We start from the raw sequence: 23,392 nt of genomic DNA, 5'->3' as shown, positions 1-23,392 counted from the left end.
ATGTGAAGAGAAAGTGTGAAAATGATGTTGCTTTTTCTCTAACTTTTTAAAGTCATTCTCCTATAATTCCTAAAAAGTTGGCAGAGGGCCACTATAAATTGCTCCCAATATATAGCATTCTTATGCAAAAAAAAAAAAAAAAAAATACATTTAATTAGACAAATAACTGTGAATTAATAGGTATAAATTTATTTTACCTCCAATTTTTCAGCAGGTCTCACTATTCTCATTCAAATTAATTTGACAAAATGGAATAAGGAGTTTGACTAATTAATGAATTCATTTGCTGTCTAAAAATTGCACTTGAACTTTCCAAACAAAAAAGGGCGAGAAACAGCATAATTTCAATTCCCACATATTAACCTAAGAGCACCATATTTATGGACAAGATAAATACCTACCATAAATTGTCAAATTTGATAATATCGTCAGGTCAGCCCTTAATCTATGTGGTGGTCTCAAGTTTCTTAGGTGACCTCAAACAGATGTAATCTATCTACTAAAGGTTCCAATTTTTTTTGTTTTTTTGTGGCAGGGAAAAGTGTGATTTGAGTTTAAGAAACTTCAACTTCAAGTGAAAAACTTGTCAAAGACTTGGTGATTGCAGCTAAGATTAAGAATGGAGAATTCCACAAGTTTTTCCAAGGCGCCAACCCCATTCAATTGCATCCCAAGTTACCATTGCTTCTTCAATAGCAACTTCAGCCTCGCCTACCTTTAAATACTCGAGGATGATATGACAAATTTTATTTCATGTCAAAACCAAACTCACCATTTAAGTAGCTTCTCTCTGCCTGTCTCTTTGTCTCTTTGATAGCTATTTGAAGGTTCTGAGCAATGGAGGGAAAACAAAAGTTCCTCCATGGAACACTTGAAGCTACAATTTTTGATGCAACACCTTACATACCTCCATTTCCATTGAATGTAAGTGCCAATTTGATTGCAGTGTATTGGAAAATTCTGTAAATAGATTTTTCTACGAGAAGTTAGTAGTAGGTTCATTGCAATTACTATAGCACTTGACAATTGGTGAAGTTATTCTCACCCTTAAGGTTGAGTTAATATCTCCCTTGCTTGAGAGACTTGAAATTTCGAGATCAAATCTTAGGCTAGCAACTTCTAATTATATACCTGAAGGCTTTTGTAAAGCTATCCTGACATGTTTTCTTTCTTCCTTCTTCCCAATTCTGACTATACGTTTTGTAGTGTGTACTTGCAAATGGAAAGCCAACCTATGTGACCATCAAACTGGACAATAAGAAGGTAGCAAAGACAACCCTTGAGCGTGATCGTGTTTGGAACCAAACCTTCCAAATTCTCTGTGCTCATCCACCTGATTCAACCATCACCATTACAATGAAAACCAAGTGCTCAATCTTAGGAAAATTCTGTATCCAGGCAGGACAAATACTAAATGAAGCTAGTTTGATCAGCGGGTTCTTTCCTCTCCAAATGGAAAATGGTAAAACGAACCCAGAACTCAAGCTAAGGTTCATGTTGTGGTTCAAACCAGCAGAGTTTGAACCAACCTGGGGTGAAGTACTTAAATATGGAGGATTCCAGGGTCTTAGAAATGCTACATTTCCTCAACGGTCCAATTGCCATGTCATGCTCTATCAAGACGCACATCATAGCTCTGCATTTCAGCCTCCGTTTTCTCTCTGTGGTAGTCCAAGAAAATTATGGGAGGATGTATACAAGGCCATTGAGGGTGCAAAGCATTTAATTTACATTGCAGGCTGGTCTTTCAATCCGAAGATGGTTCTGGTAAATGAAACATATTGTCACAATGATCCATCAAAATTAATCCTTTCCTCTTACTCTCTAATCTATTTTCTCTTTGAAACAGGTCCGAGATCCTCAAACTAATATTCCACATGCAAAAGGAATAAAGCTTGGTGAATTGTTGAAACGAAAAGCTGAAGAAGGTGTTGCAGTAAGAGTTATGCTTTGGAATGATGAAACTTCCTTACCATTTATCAAGAACAAAGGAGTAATGAGAACACACGATGAAGATGCTTTTGCGTACTTCAAACACACCAAAGTCAGATGCAAGTTATGCCCAAGATTGCACCATAAGTTCCCAACACTCTTTGCTCACCATCAAAAGACTATAACTGTTGATGCTAGAACTTATAGTACTTCTTCAGTAAACGATAGGGAAATCATGAGCTTTGTCGGTGGAGTAGATCTTTGCGATGGCCGGTATGATACAGAGCAACATTCCTTGTTTCGCACACTTAATACAGGAGCTCATTGTTTTGATTTCTATCAAACAAATATATCTGGAGCCAGCCTTCACAAAGGAGGACCAAGGGAACCATGGCACGATGCTCACGCCTGCATAACTGGGGAAGCTGCTTGGGATGTGCTGGCCAATTTTGAGCAAAGATGGACGAAGCAATGTGACCCTTCTTTGTTATTGCCTACAAGCTCCATACCGAATCTCATACGCCAGCCTTTTGCTTCAAGCATTTCCAACGACAGGAATTGGAAGGTACAAGTATTTAGATCAATTGACCATGTCTCGGTTAGCCAGTTGTCTAAAAACTTAACTGTTGAGCAAAGCATCCATGAAGCCTACGTGGAAGCAATAAGGCGGGCGGAGAGGTTCATATACATTGAAAACCAATATTTCATTGGGGGATGCCATTTATGGGATAAAGATAAGCACTCTGGCTGTAGAAATTTGATTCCCGTAGAGATTGCACTTAAGGTGGCAAGCAAAATCAAAGCAAAGGAGAGGTTTACCGTGTATATTTTGATACCAATGTGGCCTGAAGGAGTACCTGACAGTGAACCAGTTCAGGATATATTGCACTGGACTAGAGAAACAATGTCAATAATGTACAAATTGATTGGAGAATCCATAAAGGAAAGCGGCGAGCCAGGGCACCCGAGAGACTACCTTAACTTCTTCTGTCTTGCAAACAGGGAAACACAGAGCAAAGAAGAGTTCGTTCCTCCTCATTCCCCTCAACCTTCAACACAATACTGGAATGCCCAAAAGCATAGGAGGTTCATGGTGTATGTCCACTCCAAGGTCATGATAGGTAATGCCCCATTAATTAACTTTTCCATTTGATAAAATTGTCAAATATTTAAGCCATTTCATGAGTTAGATTCTTCTTAAAATATTGTTACAAATGAAAAGGTAATGACAATCTTGATTCACGATTAACGGTGTTTGTTGCTGCTACTTCCAGTGGATGATTTGTACATTCTAATAGGATCTGCAAACGTAAACCAAAGATCCATGGACGGGCGACGAGACACAGAAATTGCAATAGGATGCTACCAGCTGCCAGAAAATCCTGAAAGCAATAATTCCACAACTCCCAGAGATATCCATGCCTATCGAATGTCGCTATGGTATGAGCACACTGGACTTGCCGATGACGTATTCCTGGAGCCACAGAGCCTGGAATGTGTACAGAAGGTGCGTTCACTGGGCGACCAAATGTGGCAAATTTATGCCAATGAAGAAGAAATTGCGGACATGGAAGGAGTGCACCTAGTCACTTACCCCGTTAACGTGACGGTGGATGGTTTGACTGAAGATGTTGCCGATGGCGGTGGGAATTTTCCTGACACGAAATCCCCCGTGAAGGGAAGACGATCGAAAATGCTGCCACCCATTTTCACTACTTAGTTATGGAAATATTATTTAAGCTCAACAGGACTTACATTCTAACTGTCATTGTAACGAGCCGTGTATTACGGTCCTGTCCTTTTATGGGCTCCAAATCCCAAAGGAAGAATGCAAATCACGGCCCTGTTACGGAACCTTTGATTTGTTGTAAAGATTGAAACGCAAGCAAAAGGGAAAAAAATAAGACAACAATTATTTATTATTATCACGATAATATTTGTCTTTAATTAATTACTCGTCCTACTTTTACTAAAATTTATCAATCTTGTTTCTCATTCCAAGTAAAATTGGTTCAACAAAAACTTGTTCTACGAATCTATTTTAAACAAGGCTCCAAAGAAGTAGATGAAAATTCTTTCTCAAAGAGATCAATTTCATAAATAATTTAATGTTTCACTTATTTACATATACTTTAAGATATTTCTTTTAGTACATATACATATAGATATTTTAAATTTATTTTCTTGTAACCTCTCAAATTTATAATGCATCAAATCTTAACTAATCGTAAATAGTTTCATTCATCTTTATAATTCAAGGTAAAATACATTGACTCTTTTAATTTTTGACCATAATTACATGCAAGTCCATTAGTTTTCAAAATGAATATTTTGTCATAAACATGTAAATGTCTTTAATATTTACAATGAAATGTCTAAAATGCCTTTTGTTTTTTTTTCACTATTTTTCTTTCTTTCTGGCCAATCGGCGATGCTTTTTTACCCCGACCATTAAGCCAGGGGAGTACCAAGACTAGTTCTCTCTGGGAAGCACGCATCCAAAGGAGCGCGATTTAGTCGGATTTGGCCAGATCCGGCCATGGGATGATAGTTCAGTGAGAGGTAGGGTAGAGTTTTTTTTTTGAAATATTATAATTTGATAATTTTTAAAATTAATGAAAGATAAAATTATCTTTTCAATATTATCATGTTATCAAATTAATGAAAACATTAACGATTGACTATGACTAGACTTATATGTTAAGTAGTTATTTAAAAAAAATAAACGACTGGACTTATGTGTTCATTGAAAGATATTATTTTAAGATGGATTGTACATTTCTAAAATTAATGGACTCGTTTGGATTTATGGTTAAAACTTAAGAGTGTTAGTGTATTTTACCCTTTCATTTATATACCAAATTAAAACTTTCCTTTTAAGTTACTTACATTAAAATATTAATCTTCTTCTATGATTATTTTTACAGTTATATTGGTTATTTGCATGGAAACATAAAGTTAAAGAACATGAAGCTTCATTACATCCGCAAATTTCTATATATTTTATATATTGAGCTAAAAGAATCCATTAAGTCCTACTTGATTTTGAAAGGTCAAAGTAAATTATTAATGCCATTCTCTACCATTAGTTTTCCCTCTGCAATCCGGTAGTACAGAAGCAAACTCTTTCAAGATTGTGGCTTGTAGCATATCTCGTAAGTTTTGTCTATCGGTAAGCTTAGGAAGCTGATTATCTCTTCTTCTACCTGCAACCCTGGTTACCTTAAAAATGAAATTAAAACTATTGGATCTCATCACATAGGAAGACTTTCAAAAGAATTTGGTGAAGGAACATCGAGTAAGAGAAGTCACACCAGCAAATTATGGCACATAACAGGTTTTTACTAGATCAACTTTGGTAGGAAGACTACCTCGAAAATCATACAAGTGAAGTTTCCTCTATGTGGCATGAGCTACTCACCTCGTCTCTGTCTCAGGACACAAACTCGTTGCAATAGAAGTCAGGTATTAAAACTTCTTTGTGCCTAGATTCAGTAAAAATCCAACATTGGCTTAAAAGCCTTCCATCTTCTAGTTATGGAACATTTGTTTTGATTGATGAGATTCCAGGAGTTACTAAGAAAGAACAAGGAAATCCTTGTTGTCAACACCATAACATTGCATGGTTTTGTTATCATATTATTATTATATATTTAAATAAAATAAATAATTAATTAATTAATCAAAAAATTACAAATTAATTAAAATTTAGTTTTTTTTATTTAAAAAAGAGAGATTTGAACTCTATTCTTTTTTAGAGGAAGATTTTACCCCAACCAATAAATCAAATGCTCAAATGTTAATTAAAATCTAGTTATCTATTCTTTATATTAAGATAATTATATAAATTTTCAAGTTAGTGTTACTGTACAATATCATTATTTAATTAGACTACAACACTTCATTGGAATTATAGTATAATAATATTAGTTACTTAAAGTTAGATTATAATTAGGATTAGTTACTTAAAATTAGATTATGATTAGGATTAAGCTTATATATATATACCTCATTCACTTATGTAATACATACAATATTATAATACAAGATTTCTTTTGTGCTAATAGTCTATCAGAGATATTTAAGAATTTTGTTATCTCTCTCGGGTTTGTGTTAGCAGCGTGAGAATTTTAGAAGAAGCAATGGCGTCGACTTCGAAGAAGATAATCTTGAGGAGCTCCGATGGAGAGACGGTCGAGGTGGAGGAAGCGGTGGCCGTTGAGTTGCAGACGATCAAGCACATGATCGAAGACGATTGCGCGGACAACGAGATCCCTATCCCCAACGTCACCAGCGAGATCTTGGCCAAGGTCCTCGAGTACTGCAAGAAGCACGTGGACAAGGGAAAGATGGGCGAGGATGAACTAAAGGCGTGGGATGCTGATTTTGTCAAGGTTGACCAAAATATCCTCTACCATCTCGTCTTGGCTGCCAACTATTTGAACATCCAGAGCTTGTTGGACTTGATTTGCCAAACTGTTGCTGACATGATAAAGGGAAAGACACCTGAGGAGATTCGCAAGACCTTCAACATTGAGAATGATTTCACCCCTGAGGAAGAAGAGGAGATTAGGAGGGAGAACCAGTGGGCATTCGAGTGATTGGGTAGCTTCTGCTTGTCAAGATGGGGAAAGTTGAAACATTGGATTAATTTTCCTTGTAGTTATTTTGTTTTATGTTTAGTTCTTGGTTCTACAGATCACTTCACAACTTGGAAAATAGATAAGTAATATATAAAATTTATATCATTCATATTTTGTTAAGTTTTGATTCTTTTTTATTTTGTCGTGCTTCTAAATTTCAATTATCAAAAGATTAAATCACGTAAATTTTTGTGTCATTGTAAATTTACTTAATTTCCTTTTATATTTTTATTGTGTAAGATTTGAGATTAATTTATTATTTTCACAACAGACATTATTCTCTACTTATCAAATTAATTCTTGTTATTTTTGTCTGAAACTATCATTATATGACAGTATATGTCTATTTATTTTTTTTCAAATTAGATGAAATAACCCTTTCAATAATAAATCTTCCAAGGCCATGATTGTTAAAGGAAGAAAAAAAGAAAGAGAGAGAAAAATAATATTGGCTTTAAATTTCTAGCTACTAGGTTCTTGTTGTTTTTGGGAAACTAAAACTTGTATAGAGTTATAATTTTTGAAACTTGTAAGGGGTATTTTGGTTTTTATAATTTTTTGAGTTTATTCCTCAATCATGAAATAACTAATACCATGAGGGAGGGTGGTATTAGCTATTCTTTAGTTTTGAAAGATTTTGAAGAATAACCATTCCTATGAAATGACTATTTCTTGGACTATTTCTTAACCAAATAAAGAAACTAAAATTCTTTGGAAATAAAGGGGGCATGGCTTAGCCATTTCCCCAACCAAACATGCTAGTAAGGATTAATATTTGCTACCATGTTACGTTTTGTGCCAATATTTTATTTATTTATTTTAAATAATAATTATATATATATGTACAAATATTTATAAAGTTAAAGGTTTTGAAGTAAAAAAAAATAGAAATGTTATAATATAAATTTATAAATTATTTACTACTATTAGAATTAAGAATGTTATAATAGCTCTATATAAACTTATACAACACAATTATAAAAACAATTTGGTAAGTAAATTTCTTTCTTCTTATGCCTTATTAAAAAAAAAAGGTAAATTTCTTTCGGACCATATGAAATTACTCTTTATAAAAAAAAGTTAAATTTAAAATTTATATTGAATTATGTGATAGAATTCATGAAATGTTCCTTTTTTTTTATTATTTTGAAAATTTATAGATTTTTCATATCCCTACTTAGAGCCTGTTTGGTCTGATTTTTTTTTAGCTTAAAAGTTATTATGAAGCTCTTATAAAAAATAATAGTTTTTAAAATTAAGCTAAAGTTGTTTGATAAATTTCTTTTTATAAGTTATAATTTTGGTTAAAATTATCATTAAAGTTATTTTTTTAGAGGATAATATTATAATTATTTTTAATAGATGAGGATATTTTTGAAACAAAAATAAAAATTCTCTTGTATTTTTAAAAGAAGAGAAGAAAAAGCTTCTCACAAGAGCTTTTCTTGAAGCTATTTTTTTAAAAATTTTATTTTTTAAAAAAAAGTTACTTTTTTTTAAAAGCTTTTCAAAATTTATATTTGGCTTGACTTTTGCTTTTAAAAGGTAGATAAACTGAAAAAAAGCCAAGCCAAACAAGCACTTAGTGATGAATTTGAATTATATATAGAGATATCAACGGGTATGGTACGGACTATTTCTTAGGTACCTTTATCTAAACCAGATTATTTGATAAGGTATTTGGAACTTATAAATATCCAATTAAATTTTACAATTTCTATTTGAAAACGTACTCGAATATCATAAATGCTACCTGTCACATATTCGATTAAAAGAAATTTAAAATCAAATTTTATATATATTATTGATGAAAATTAAATTAATAAATTAAATTTAGTTCATAAAAATAAAATTAAAATTTTTAAAAACATATTTATAACAATTAATAAATTTTAGTAAGTATACACTAATTATATGAAATTTATAAATAAAAAAATAACATATATAAATATTAAATATCACTGTTTATAATCGGGTTTAGATTGTGAGTATCCTAAGATTACTATCCGCATCTATTCAAACTCGTGACGAATAGCAATTTTATTAATTAAATTTTACCTAAATTCGATTTTAGAGTATCCCAATCTTTCTTAATACAAGGTGTCGGATTATAAAGCTTCTAACTCAAAATTGTATTAAGCTTATGAGATTATATGATTTGACCATCTTTTAAGGAAGAAATAGTATAAATAATTCTCTACGTAAATAACTATCTCCATATTAATCACCTACATAGTAATTTTAAAATTCTTTCTTTTTTCTTTTTAGGGGATAAAGAAAGATACTTTGCCCGTAAAAGTTGGGTCTTGACTTTTTTTCCTTTTATTGCTTACCTTTTAAGGAAAACGGTTTTTCAAAACTTTCCCTCTCACCTTCCTTTCAGATGTCATAGCTCTCTCTCTCCATGATTCCTTCAGCTCATAAATGGGTGCTACACAGCAGCGACATCTCTCTCTCTCTCTCTCTCTCTCTCTGTTTGGATTTGAAAGAAAAAAAAAAAAGAATTTCAATGTTTTGAAAAGTTAGTTAACTTTGAGGAGTTTGCTTGAATGATAAATATAGAGATCGAGCTCATTAACGATGGAGGAGAGGCTGTGTCATGAATTATACTCTTTCACTTAAATATACGATAATCTGTGCGACACTTGAGTGGACGCTTTCACGCAAGTTAATCAATATTCGATTATATCTTATCAAACATCAATAATTGTAACAAATTAGATTAAGAGAATTCATATAAAAATCAGATGACATATTGAATGTCATATATGCAACAACTGAGCCATAACAAGGAAAAATGTTTTATTAATATGAAATTAATTACAAATGGATCAAGACATGCCATCGACGGGCCATAGGGGTAACCTTAAATGATTCGCTACAAATATACCTTTACCAGTGAAACAGCCCAACAATTCGCCAACTACTCACCTCCTATAAAAAATTTACAAGATTTTACAAGTATTCTACCAATAGCCATTACAACGCTTGAAATGAAGATATTCCTTTCTTAAAGGGTCTTTCTCCTAAAGACTTAACAAGTATTTTTAGATGTGTCACAATGAACTATTACATTATTTGAAAGAGGGACATTTTTCTTACAAGTACAAAAGATTAAATCCCATAGACAACTCCACCCTATCGTGATCCGATACAAAATTGACTTATGACACTATACGCTACGTTGGTACCAATTATTAGACAGATCGAAGCTCTCATCTTAAGCTTAACTTCTTGCCTCCATCATTATCAAACTCCGCGACGACTCCGTTGCTCCTTCCACGACATCGTTCGACTCTCTAACAACTCTCCTCGTCTATTAATTAGCATATATTATCATTTCTGATTATTTTCTAAATATATATTTTTACCTGTTTTTCCGAATTTGATTTTCTTTGGTTGATTTAAAATTTCACACTTAGTGCGAATGAAGTGGAAGCATTGCACTAACTGTATAAGAACTGAGCTGCTCAATTATTGATGATGACCTCATTCATAAGGTTAAAATATTATTTTTGTTTTTCTAAGATTAATTCTTTTAAGTATTAACAATGTTGAAATGGAATCAACACATTTTCTTTTTATTTTTAATTTTACTTTTTATTAATTGAAGGAAGAGCTTCGATTGGCACTCTTAAGAAATCAAGCAGGGGAGCATGTTTTTGTGGATAGGGTAATTATTATATGTTATTTCCTCAACTCTTGTCGAATTCTCTGTTTTTTCCGTTTGTACTTTTTACTCATTCTCAACTTGACCATGTGTAATACTTAAGTTATAATTGGGATGCTTTTTTCACTAATCTTGATACTGCAGGTCTTTGACTCTTTCTTGTTTCTGGTGCATTGCTAATTAATCCAGCACTTGGAATTTGTTAACAAAATCATGTAAGAAAAAATTTTCTTTAATAATTTCAAGAGATTTTCTATCCTCCTTTGAACTTTTTCCCTTGTCTAACTTTGTTCACGTGCTAGGAACATCGCAACAGTCACTGAAGTTGATGACTGACCAGTTAAGCTCTTTTCTAGTAAGGGCAGTATTGAAAGCACAGGGGCAGTGCTTCCATTAAAATGGCCAAGAGTTTGTTTTACTTGGGCTCAACAATTGCTTCAGCCCCACCGCTGCTTCGGGCGCCGTTACCTGATTCAGGCAAGCTGAACCCCATGTATATCTGTAATTCTTTGTGATCAGAGACTGTCGATACATTCTTAGTTACTTTGATATTTTATTTTTAGGAGAAGAGGGAAATATAGTGGTACATATGATCAAGCAAAAAATTCATGTGCATCTCCTCTTGGTTTCCTCGTTGAAGGCCTTTTTGTCAATTTGTACGTTCTGAATATTCATTACCAACTATTTATCACCATGATTGCGCTTTCCTCACTTTTCTCATTTTCCCATATGTTATGGCCCCCACTTCCACGTTTATCACCTAAAGGAAGCTCGAAGAGATGAGTAAAGCCAAGCATTTCCCGAGTCAGGTAGACGCTGGCCCTGATCTTTTAAGCTTAAGCAATTGAGAAACAGAAAAGAGGAATATGCCCTCCAAATCATTAGCATTTTTGAGGCATGGAACATGCTGCGAGTGAGGGCCAAATCATTAGCATTATGATTTTTGATGCTTTTTTCAATATTCTATTTTACGAAAAATGCCTTTTTTAATAATTAATTTTAACTCCAAACTAAACAGGAGGATACACATAATCTGTTGGCTACAAATTTTCATTGCTTAAAGGCTTACACCAGACCTCAAAAAGTCAAAAGGAATTACCACAGAATAAACAAGCTAGAAAAAGCAAAACTATAAATGTAGGATTATAGACTTCTTTCTTTTATTTTAAAAACGAAAATCCCATAGCCAGCATCATTTTCAAATAGACAAGAAAGATATATTGCCTCTTGTTACAAGACCATCTCAATATTAATCCAGAGAGCTGAGGGGCAAAATGTCTTCTAGTTACAGCATTGCGTCAGCTTGAGCAATCAAAGTGGCAAAACTAGAGTATCTACATGACACCACACCTCAATTCACCAGGATTGGGGGGGCTGTAGCATCAATATTTGACATAGAAAGATAATGCATGACACAATGCACTTCACTACTTCCAGTGCTGATCCTGGAGCAAGACATCTTATCTGTTACTCATACATACATGCGTGCTTTGAAATGGGAAAATCATAATAGATATAACCTACATTAATATTTCGCAAACATAACACAGTATCATTCCAGAATGTAGAACAAATACAATTAGTTAGTGCAGGCATATAATCTCGTGCTTGGTATTTGTTAGTAATCAGTGGTGGGTAAAGCTTTCTCTTTCAAAATAGAAAGATCCTTCTCAAAGATTGTTTCACAGATGAACCACCCAAAAGGAGGAAAAAAGGTTAGGAGATGTTAGCAAGTTCTAGGCTAGTTGGACATTCCATCTAACCAGAGATAACTAAGACTATAAAACATTGATGGCAATGCTGGCTGTGAAACAAGCTTATATGACAATGTCCTTGGTTGATCATACCAAGGAATTGCGATCAAGTCCTGTCATCACTAGAGACTGCAGGAGACCCCGAAAAGGAATGGGGAAGGAGACCATAGGCTACAGAACTGAAAGTGCTGGCTGTCATTGTGTAGCCTAATGAATTCCAAAATCCCCTCCCCATCTCTCACTGCATGGAAAAAATAAATAAAATCATACAACAAAGTTCCATGCATCCCCTTTAAGATTGAAATGCATATATACCAATGAACACACACGCATGCAGACAGAGTTATCCTTTTCCTCCTTCCAAATTTGTCAGGAAGCACATGTAAATATGTCCTCAATCTCATGTAAGATATACCTGATCTTCTTTCTTTACCTTTCTGCATGATGTATAACAGCTTCCCATCTGCAAACATTAAAAACAATAAATTAGGAGGAATCTAGAAATTGAAATATCAATTTCCATTATAAGGAAATTTATCGAATACACTGTAACAATCTTCTTTCGATGAGTAGTAAACAAGCAACAATTTTTTATTTACCATCAAAGTGATCTAAATGAAACAACAAATTTTTTATTAACTGGTATAAAAACTTGCAAGCAATGCAGCAACCCGGGCTATTCCTGTCTCCACTTTCACAATCACATAAGCATCTTACTAATAAGATGACCATAATTAACAATTTGAGGCCAGCCACAAGTTGACTCTTCAAATACCTTCAATTGCAGGAAGGAATGCAACAGCAACTCTGTTCAAGCTAGGTCAATGCTCAAGTACAAATTTACGTAGACAACAGAACTATTTCTCTTCCAATTGTCAGCACAATGCAGGAAAGAAAATCGAAAAATAAGGAAACTATTGTTGGATGAGATCAGTATATTTGGATACAAGTACTGTCTCTTATCAATAAGCTATCAAAACAAAATGATTTATACCTTGATCTCATCAAGTAAAAAATGATATAGCAATATGTGGTCAGAAATAGAACACAAAATTTTCAGTTCTGTAACAGCCTAGCATCAAAATAATTTCATGGAGCCAACAAAAATTTAGCTTCTGTGAAATGATTCATCACTCCCAACAGATGTTCTCCATATAAGTGCTCCATGACATTGAAAATATCTTAGATAAGTAGAGACCCATTAAAGGAAGCCACTCAAGTCATTCTTAGATAAACTAATAGATTGTTGCTGTGCAAACTCCTTCCCACTAAAATGGTGAAACACCCATCCTCAGCAGTGACACCATTTGTCTTCCCTTCTACACGATATATAAATTCTACGCCTAATTTTCAAGAATATTTAATTGTGAAGTGTGTACTTTCAAGTAAATCATATAGATCTAGAGTTATCCAACCAAATGGCTCAAACCTAACATCTTCTATCATCCTTGATAACTCTTTTTCCTACTGCTAATCCAAGATTACTAATTCTGGCACACTAAGCAATGGTAATTGGTTCTATCATCCTTGAGCACTCAGAATAAAATGTTTTTCACAGCCAATCCAAGATTACTGATCCTGGCACATTAAGCAATAGAACATTTCACCACAAACTGGTACAAACAAGAGCCTGATAGAATGATTATTACCCTTTGAAATTTTGTTTGCAGGACCTTATCCTCATCCAAATCCTTGGTAAATAACAAACACATATCTACTAGTTTACCTGTATATAGATCAACCTGAGACCTAATTAAACCAATATGAGGTACAAATGCAATACGAGTACAAAAACAGGCTTAAGAAATTCTTGCAATGACTATGTTACTAGGCGTAACCACTTAATCCCACAGGAGCTTTGTAAAAATATCCCAAACCGACTACAATTAAAACCAAAAAGTAAACTATGTATCATTGACTATAGCAATAAATCAATACTAGTAATGAGCTTTGATGTGAGCATTAGCATAAAGGTCTATCTATATGAAGCAGAAAATGCCAAATTAAGAGATAGGAAACATTAAGACAGCATGTCAGGAAAGTTCAACTTAAAAACGAGCATCAAATTGAAGATCCATGGAGCTCATATAACAAAGACAGAAAACTTGCCTACGTAAGTACAGATCAGTAGTGAGCCTCTTCCACATGGCCAGCCCATCATCCTTCAGATATTTTCAATGCATAATGGAGCCACTTGTAATCATGTAGGTGGCTGGAATATCTTGACCACTGATAACTTTGCAGAACAAAAAATGATAGCAGAGCTGAAGAGTTGCACCAGAACAAACTGCAGAACTGCAGATGATGCGATGGACATGGTATATAACTGCAGATGATCGGGTATGAGATTTAATCAAAGGGTGAATTGCAAAATCCATCATCCAATCAAGGAGCCGGGATTTTTGTATTCAATTGTTATGTGTGCTTCAAAAGGATATTCCCATGGCACTGGGACATTTTTGGCAAAGCGCATCCAATAATGGACTAATATCCTAAACCCTTCTCTTTGTGTAAAACATATTCTACCTCATATATACCACCCACTGCACCAGCTTAATACAACAAATCCCTCAATTATAGAATGCGATCAAACCCGATCATAAATCACCTAAAAAGTGGAAAAACTAGTTGAACTCTAAGGTTCATTTTTGATGAGCTAAACTTTCTTTTAATTCGGATAAACTTACAAGAAAATGTTAACTAAAACTCAGGATGAGTAGTGACACTGCACAGACGAATGTTTGTATTGGCCCACTCTTCATAGCTGAGCCCATTTTTATAACTTTCATCATCAGAAGAAATTATACGTAGTTCTGTGGACTATATGAAAGATTAATACTTTCTCCATCCAAGATACCTCAAGCCAAAATCCATTAACAGTCAGAAGCAATTAGGGTCTTGCTCTTCAGCACATTCTCAAAAGACCATAGGAGCAAAAAGAAAAAAAATACTCTCGCGCCAGTTTTCCATGTTATATATTCCAAAAAGGCAAATAATATAAAAACTATTCCAAAAAAGAAACCCAAACAAATCCCTGCTCACACACACCATGCCAGTTTGTATATTCCTTATAACACTTGCACCTCCAAGCTTCAGACACAACCATATAACTATGGTTACCTAGGCATAATGGATACACAAAGGCACTTTGCAGTAAATTTAAGACAGATGATTCTCCCTTAAGAGTGAGTAGCAAGGAGAACACCAGTTACCTAAAACCAAAACCACTAAAATTTGCAAGCAACCGTACGTCATATACTTCAACAGCAGACATCAAGAAATAAGAGCTAACATAAGCAGACAAAAGGCAACTCATGAATACTCTAAACAATTTACTTCTAGAGCATGAGATCCTTCTCACTATCATCTAATAGAATGTCCTTATCACTTGAGAGATAAGAATTCATTCTCAGGAATTTCTGTACTGGTAAAAATGCAATTTATAATCTCCTGAATTACATACCAAAACTGCAGATCTTGATTCTACAAAGGTTCAAGGTATCCAATTCATCTCAGAAAGAATAGCATGCATTCAAAATTAACAGATCAAGTAACAACGTCGTCCATAAAGTGACCCTTTGAAACAAGTTGAAAAATATCCTTCCACCCACTTCTGCTGCCAAGATTAAATACTCAAAGTGCACATCTTCAGAACCACAATCTACCGTGGTACACAATACCCTATTCATCCACATAGAATAACGTGCACTCAAGATTAACATATCAACCTCCAATAATATCCACAGAGAGATAACTTCCACGTTTCATGAGAAATATGCCCTCCACCACAACACTAGTATTCAAGTGTTGCACGCAACAGCCTAGTAACTAAAATAATCTATATTAAGACTAAAACATAGAGTTTCCATCCCATCGGACATTACATTATCTTTCTGCAGCTAGGCATAACTTCATTGCATCCCTCTTCAATCTACTATCACACACAACTTGTTCAAGGAATCTTTCCAAATTGGTCAAAAAGGTAGCATGTATATCAACCTGTAAGTTGTAACCAAAAGCTTCCTTCATAGGCCATAAATTTCAAATGGACCCAAGACGACTACCCAGCACTTCTACCCAAAGAAATATTAGTTATAATCAAGCAAAAGGGCTAAAAATAATGATCTAAAAACAATCAACAAAAAAGAAAAAAAAAACTGGCAATGAAGAATTGGACCCACTAAAAGTCCAAATTATCACATCACAATCTCATGTATATATAAGGGACACCACTTCCTCTACCAATTAACAGAAAGCAACATAGAATCTTATATAAGAAGTTTGAGATGACTAACAATGTAATTAGATAAAAGTTACTGATGTGGCATGCACACATAGATGAAGAACTCCATGCTGATCAACATTTGCACTTCACAAGTGGCAGCTGAAAGCAGCAACGCTTCCTTCCTTCCATCAAGCAATAACTCTCCTAGCGACGAGTCATGCGAGGCTTCTCCCAAGCAGCAGGACCGGGACCATAGAAAGGACCCTTGTCAGCAACACCCTGTTAAGTGAAAACAAATGTTTAACTGAAAAAATTACAAACCTGATGTAATAGCTTTATGGTCAAACTAACAAATTCAAACAAGAAGATGAGCATAAATACCAGATGAACGCCATATCCTTCATATGGAGCAGGAAAAGCACCTTCAGAACTGTTGAATTTCATCCCATATGGTCCACCTTGCGCCATCATACATTAAGACATTGAGATCAGAAGCAACATAAAACACTGATGCTTCAGAGACAATCCATAATATCAACTAATCCATTATTTTATGAGCTCTAGACATGAAGAAGAGGGGAAGAAAGGGGGGAGAAAAATGTAGTAACTATCATTCAAATTGAGTATATCAAAAGACCATGGCAAAATCCTAACAAATTTGGGTTACTCAAAATAGAAATATCAATAAGGGAATACCAATGTAGGTTGAATGGAGACCCCAAGAGAGACACCCCAAACATTCAAACTTCAGACTTCCCACTTGAATGTCTCAAATTCAAACCTTTGAAATTAAAAAAAGAGGGGGCAGCGGGGAAGACACTTATGAGATGAGAGAAGATGATAGTCCAAGGTACAATGGACCCCCATACATACCAGAAAGATATGGAGGTTGAATGAACAGTTGAGAATTTTTCTCACAGATTATATACAACTAGGCTTGGTGGGAAAAGGTTAGAAAATCCTTTCAGATTGGTGACAGAAAAGAAAGAAATCTAGAAAAACACAAAGGTGTGAAACATATCCTGAACCAAAGGGACCAAAGCTACTGAAGAGCCAGCATACTAAACAACAAACATCACACTACTCACATTTGAAGGAGAAACTGCAACCAGATACATAAAAGAGAGACAGGTCATACCGGCAGCCCATGGTCTACCATCAACACTAGCAAGTTCTGCACGTAGCTTTTCAACTTCTCGTGCCATAGAGACCATGTTCTTCTCCATTGCTTGTCTCTGTTCCATCAGCTCAATATTTGCCTTCTTTTCATAATCAATAGCAGTCCTATGAAATAAATTCTGAGTTTAGCATTAAAAAATATATGATTGGCTATAATAGCAAGTGGAGCTGCAAATTATATGCCCAATGGAAAGGAAGCACGTTCATTTCATCTGGAAAATTTAAAAAATAGAAGGCTGAAAGAATTCAGGTATAAACCTTGCATGCATCAACTCCTGGTGCAGGCCATCAATTTCTGCCCTTAGAATAGGTATTTGTTGATTATCAACTTGCAGCCTGGCAACATCTTGCTTGAGGGTCTGAACTTGGCCAGTTAGCTCCTGCCTAACATTTTTCAGTTTCTGAACTTCCGTACGTAGTTGCACAGCCTCCTTTTTCAATGGCTCAGTTGCACGGATATCTGCCTCCAGTTTCAAGCCTTTCTCAATAAGTTCCCTGGAGTGCACTTCTTGTTCTACACGAATTTCACCAATGACAAGATTCAAACGATGAATTTCCTCCTTCGCAGCACCAAGCTCTTGCTGCATAGCCATTCGATCTTCTACCAGCCTGCGGTTATCAGTCAAAAGCCTCCGAATTTCTGCATGCTGCATTTCAAGTTCTTCCTCCAACAACACAGGATGAGGAGGTGGCTGAGGCAAAGGAGGACCACGAAGGAAAGGTCTTTCGGGAGGGAATCCACGCCGGTCATTGAAGGCTTCGCGAGGAATGCGGTTTCTCCCAGCCATTCTAAGTTATTCAGGGAAAACATAACACCATTGAATCATTCTATAGTCAGCTTTTATAAATATGATACTGATAACAGAATTAATATACACTCACATTTTTAACACAGAATCTGTTAATCAGTCTTACTGAAATATATGTGATGTACTACCGACAGGAAAAGAATAAATTGGCCACATGACAAGTGCTAACGGATCCAAAGGATTTTTCATAATGAATTACCAGAGGAAACAAGATGCAGCTCAATTGAGCCTCCCATACAACTATTCAACATAGTTTAGATGAAACACAAGTAAGATACCGAGAAACAGATGCAAAGAAGTCCATAATGTAATCTAGTTTTCCTAAGCTTTAATCAAGAGTGCAGATTAACAGACCTTTTCTGAACCATCATATTAATATCCCCTAATCCATACAGTAAAGCTGCCAACATAAATTCGAACATAAATTCTCATAACAAAAAAATATGGCAACAGCATATAGAATCAACATGACGTTGTAAATTACTGTGGCAGAAATTAAACAATCAAGCCACCATTGTTCTTGATTTTAAACAATCAAGCTACTATTGTTCTTGGTTGGGCCCCAGAAATTCCAGACGAACTGAAACGACTCAATTTCTCATCACACGCCAACGCCCACAACACTAGAAACCTTATTCCAGTAAAACCAACTTGAAATTTTTAATAAACTATTTCCAATGCAACATTAAGTTCCCTTCTATAAATTTCGCATACAAAACACGAAACCAGACAAACACATACAAAAAGGAAAAAAAATCAAAACCATAAATTTACATAAATTAGCTAAAAGAACCTGAATTGCCAATGTAAAACAGTAAAAAAAAGTTAATTCTTTTTTCTTCTTACTTGAGCACAATTCAACTATCAACGCGGCCTGATTGAGAAAAAAATCTTCAGTTCTTTTCTCTGCTTCTACACCGTTTTGTCTGCAATCAAAATAGGTAATTAAGCAAAAATTTACGACTCAAAAAAATTTATATGGGTAAAATCTGAGTCCTAACTTTCTGTTTTAAATGTTAATCAAATAATAAAATTAAAAAAGAAGACGAAAAAGGAAGGGGAATCGAAACCTGTGAAGAAAATGGACGATATATTAGGGTTTGTCAGCGGGGACTAGACTAAAATATTAGAGGAAAAAAAATTTTTTTGGGAGAAAAATGGTTTTGATGAATGAACAGAAGCTGTTAGCTGAGGGTTTGCCGAGGTCGCCTTTTTGCTAGAAATGGCGTCGAAATACCAAACGACGTCGCAACCATCGTGCCCATGTGGTATGACCGTCGGTTTTCAGTTCTCTTTCCAACATAAGTTAAGCGTTTAATTTTATGTCAATATAGTTTTTTCTTTGGGCAGAATAATTTCTTTTGACATAATAATTAACAAAAAGCTTTAAGTTATTTTAAAAAATTTAAATAAATTTTTATATTTTTATATACATTTGATTAAATTTTTATATTTTTATTTTAAATTAAATAATTTTTTATATTTTAATTTCTGGTTAAAAAATTTTTTAAAATTAATTATTGACTTAATTAAAATATTATTTGTTATTTTATATCATATAATATTGACATAGTACTAACGTGACATATTGACATATTATAATAAACGATGGCATGGCATGATGACATTGCTATATTGTATTTTTCACCTTTCACATTAACGTTATGTGAGTATAAAATGATAAGAAACGTTTTAATTAATAATAATTAGTTAATTATTAGTTATAAAAATTTATTTGATCAAGAATGAAAGTACAAAAACTTGATTGAATATAATAAAATAATAAAAATTTAGTTAAATTTTATTTAGTCTCGTAGATTAGAGAGCAATGAGAGACAACAGAAGGCTGCATGGAAAATAGCACGTTCATTCAAGTAGTGATTGAGGTAGGAAAGAGTTGGGATAAGACTTCAAAGCGATAGAAGAGTAGGCTTTTCTTTGTCTATGTGGGAAATCTAGACCCTAAGGTTGCTTGGAAGCAACTGAATAACATTTTCCAAGAACTTGGTATTGTTGTCGAAATCTTCATCTGGAAGCCCAATCGATTAGTGAGGAATGAAAGACCATCCTTTACATTTGTTCTATATAGAACTGTGGAAGAGAGATGGAGGGCAATAGCACAAGCTGATGAGAGACTAATTGATGGATTTAATATGATCGTCAATAGAGCACTTTAAAACAAACTGGTTAGGCCAAAAAGATTGGAGAACCAGAGGCTGGCCAACCAAGAGAAAGGTAAGATTCAAGCTACTTCGAGTACCATAAGATCATTCAAGGAAGCCCTTTGCACAGGTCAATAGCGGGATGATGACCGCAATGTCAAAAAGCAGACCCTTCTCGTACTGCTTGGGTTGAGCTAAATAGAAAGTATCTCATAATTCTCAACATTAGCATTTCGGGCAGTGAAATGGAATAGGTGAGATAGAGTGTGACTGCGTCTATGAGGGAGTTAGTTCCTCTTAATCTCATACAATTTAGGCTGCTCAATGAAGGTATCCCAATGACAATTAGAACACTTGGTGCGTTAAAGGTGTTAATCACGTTTGATAGCCCGGATACAATGAAGGTCATCCATGGTAGTTACTCTGATCTGTTTAACACTTGGTTTAAGTTCATCTCCCTTTATTCCCTTGGTTTCAAAACAGCTGTTTGGGTTAGAATTGAGAATCTACCAATTCATCTTTGGCATATAGATGTTTTCCATTATATTGGGAGCTTATAAGGTAATGTTATCGAAGTAAATAGCAATCACTAGCAGATTAGAAAAGCTTGACTATGCTAGGATCTTAATCATGGTGAAAGATAAGGTGAGAATTCCAGATGATGTTGAACTTTGTATCAATGGATGTCGGGTTAAGTTATGTCTTTCGATTGACAACAACGATGACAGTGAACAAATACATTTGAACTCCTTTAACGTTTGTAGCAACCATAGCTCAATTCAATCAGTTGCCTCCTCTAGAAATGGTGGTGCAATAGGTGAGCCATCGAGTCAGGCGAGTCCAAGGTTAGATGGGTCAATTTGTAGATTGAATTTGAATTTCAAATGAGGTATTGGCAGAGCACCAAATTAAAAATGTAGGCTAGTCGAGAGTGAATCATGGCCAAACAGAACACGTTAAGAATTGATCATTAGATCATGAGGTTCCGAGCCTATCTATCTAATGCATACCAAGCTCGTAAATGTGGTGGAGAGAGACCAGGCTCAAAGACTAGATGAATCTGCAATAAGTTCCTATCAAACGGACATGGCTACGAGACCAACTGGGCTTGTATATGGCTCTCTTGATAGGCTTTTTAACGCTAGTCAAGAAATAATGGAGAACATGCCTAGATTGTGCTTTTCCTTGGACGAGCTATCTCGAGAATTGGTGGAGAATACTGTAATTCTTGATCCAAGATTAACGACATTTGGGGGAAAAAAAAAGCTGGGAGAGAAGATGTTTCGAATGCTGATGTTGATTTTGTTGACAATGGGCGAGCCCCCATTATGCTTACTGATGAACGACACTCCAACGACTCCGATCAGCTAACAAAGAGTCGTGCTACTCTGTGTAGGGTAGTAGTCACTAAATGGAGGGGTAAGAAAGCAATCAAAAAAGGAGTCAGGAATTGTAAAAATAAGTTTGAGATTTCAATTAAGCTAGTGTCTGACAGCGACATTGCTAGACGAAATGAGGCTATCATAAAGGAGGTCGAGGAAACTCTCTACATCGGTACGAAGGTGGATTTGGAGTTTGATCTTTGTGATGAAGAGATGGGTAAAGTTTTTGTTAAATAAAAAGGGGATGGGCAAGACTAATTTCACGTGAAACCGTCACTTGGTAAGTAAGTGCCCATTTATCCTGCTAAGGAAATGTTGAAGTCAAATGTTTGCGGTGTGTGGTTGTCCGGGTTTTCTTTTTTATGCTTGCCATATGTTGGAAGGTGAGAGGATTAGGGTGCCTTGAAAAGATTTGTGCGATGCGATCTCTGTCCCAAAAATACAAGCCTCAGTTTTTATTTCTTGAAGAAATTAAATTGCAGGACTCAGGTAACAGAGTAATTGAAAGATTATGGGGTAGAGGAGATTGCAGTTGGGTAGTGGCAAATTTGCTTGGGGCTTCAAAAGGCCTTATCTCTATCTGGAGTAACGTTTTTTTTGAAGTTGATTGTAGAATGACAAATAGAAGGTACGTCCTTATCATTGGTAAATTGAAGTTATATAATGTGGAATGTGGACTTGTGAATCTTTATGCACCGAATGACGAGGGGGAACGTCAGGAATTTAGGGATGAGCTTCTTAATATTCTGAGCTCAAGGAACATTGTCTGGTGTATTGGTGGCGATTTGAATGCAGTTAGGATTGTTGATTAAAGGTCTGGATGAGTTCATTTGGATAGCTAAATGGGTCACTTTAACAATTTCATTACTGATTATGGACTTATTGATTTACCTTTTTCGCCTGGAAGGTTTACTTAGTGTAGTTTCAAGGAATATGTCACTTGCAACAGACTCGATCGTTTTCTGGTTACTACGAAAGTTACAAAGTATTTCCCTAATCTGATTCAAAGTTGTCTCTTTTGCTCACTATTTGATCACAACCCCATTTCACTTTGTACTGACAAAGCCAAATAGGGGCCCAAGCCCTTCATGTTTTTCAACTTCTAGCTTGATGAGACGAGCTTTAAGGACATGGAATGAGACAAGTAATCTGGATAATAGAAGGGTAGTTGTATGGCATTGGTTAAAGGTATTGGGTGAGAGATGATCACGCATCAAATACAAATAAAACACAGTAAAAATAAATTTAAAAAATTAAATTATGTCTCATCCTCTTAAGATTTCTTTCATACCAAATTGAGTACAGAATTAAATTATATATATATATATATATATATATATATATATATATGATCATATCATTTTACCTAAATAATAAAAGTTGATGAATCATTTATTAAAGCACCAAATCAGCCTTCAAAAGCTCAAGCACCTTAGCCTTGATATTGCAAACCAAAGTTGTCGAAGGAGTCTTTGTGGAGCCTCTAACGGTGATCTACACCAATGAACTAGAAAATCCTTCTTTAAGGATTGGGAACACTATGCCTTTACAATATCCCAGCAAAGATGAGTTTCATAAACTCATAATCCACACAAAATTTTGAGGCTAAACACATAAAAGAAATCAAGTGAATGAA

General features: G+C 34.8%; 2 protein-coding genes and 1 pseudogene across 11 annotated transcripts; 2 read left to right on the top strand and 1 right to left on the bottom strand.

The window, feature by feature from the left end:
• The first annotated feature begins 765 nt into the window (after positions 1–765).
• On the top strand, positions 766–3,866 carry PLDEPSILON (phospholipase D alpha 4). The gene is made up of 4 exons (XM_018123185.2): positions 766–924; positions 1,207–1,767; positions 1,850–3,053; positions 3,207–3,866. The coding sequence occupies exons 1-4, from the start codon at positions 838–840 to the stop codon at positions 3,650–3,652; spliced, it is 2,298 nt and encodes a 765-aa protein (XP_017978674.2). The 5' UTR covers positions 766–837; the 3' UTR covers positions 3,653–3,866.
• A 2,116-nt stretch (positions 3,867–5,982) lies between these two features.
• On the top strand, positions 5,983–6,695 carry LOC18596119 (SKP1-like protein 1A pseudogene; annotated as a pseudogene).
• Positions 6,696–11,371: 4,676 nt separating this feature from the next.
• On the bottom strand, positions 11,372–19,479 carry LOC18596117 (DNA double-strand break repair protein). Of its 10 annotated transcripts, none has more exons than XR_016026979.1 (9): positions 19,283–19,479; positions 19,059–19,138; positions 17,662–18,192; positions 17,363–17,508; positions 16,606–16,682; positions 16,295–16,503; positions 14,109–15,998; positions 12,415–12,462; positions 11,372–12,240 (listed from the first exon to the last, which is right to left on the bottom strand). XR_016026979.1 is itself a non-coding variant. In XM_018123187.2 (6 exons), the coding sequence occupies exons 3-6, from the start codon at positions 18,189–18,191 to the stop codon at positions 16,429–16,431; spliced, it is 828 nt and encodes a 275-aa protein (XP_017978676.1). In that variant the 5' UTR covers position 18,192; positions 19,059–19,138; positions 19,283–19,479; the 3' UTR covers positions 16,164–16,428. The 10 variants fall into 10 exon arrangements, 1 of the variants encoding a protein (XP_017978676.1); XR_016026981.1 differs by having other exon boundaries at positions 11,372–11,690; XR_016026980.1 differs by having other exon boundaries at positions 12,433–12,462.
• Positions 19,480–23,392: the final 3,913 nt, after the last annotated feature.

The sequence above is a fragment of the Theobroma cacao genome, chromosome 6 (assembly GCF_053813885.1).
Source record: "Theobroma cacao isolate CCN51 chromosome 6, ASM5381388v1, whole genome shotgun sequence".
In the NCBI taxonomy this organism is placed as follows: domain Eukaryota; kingdom Viridiplantae; phylum Streptophyta; class Magnoliopsida; order Malvales; family Malvaceae; genus Theobroma; species Theobroma cacao.
This window is presented reverse-complemented; position numbering and strand designations above follow the sequence as displayed.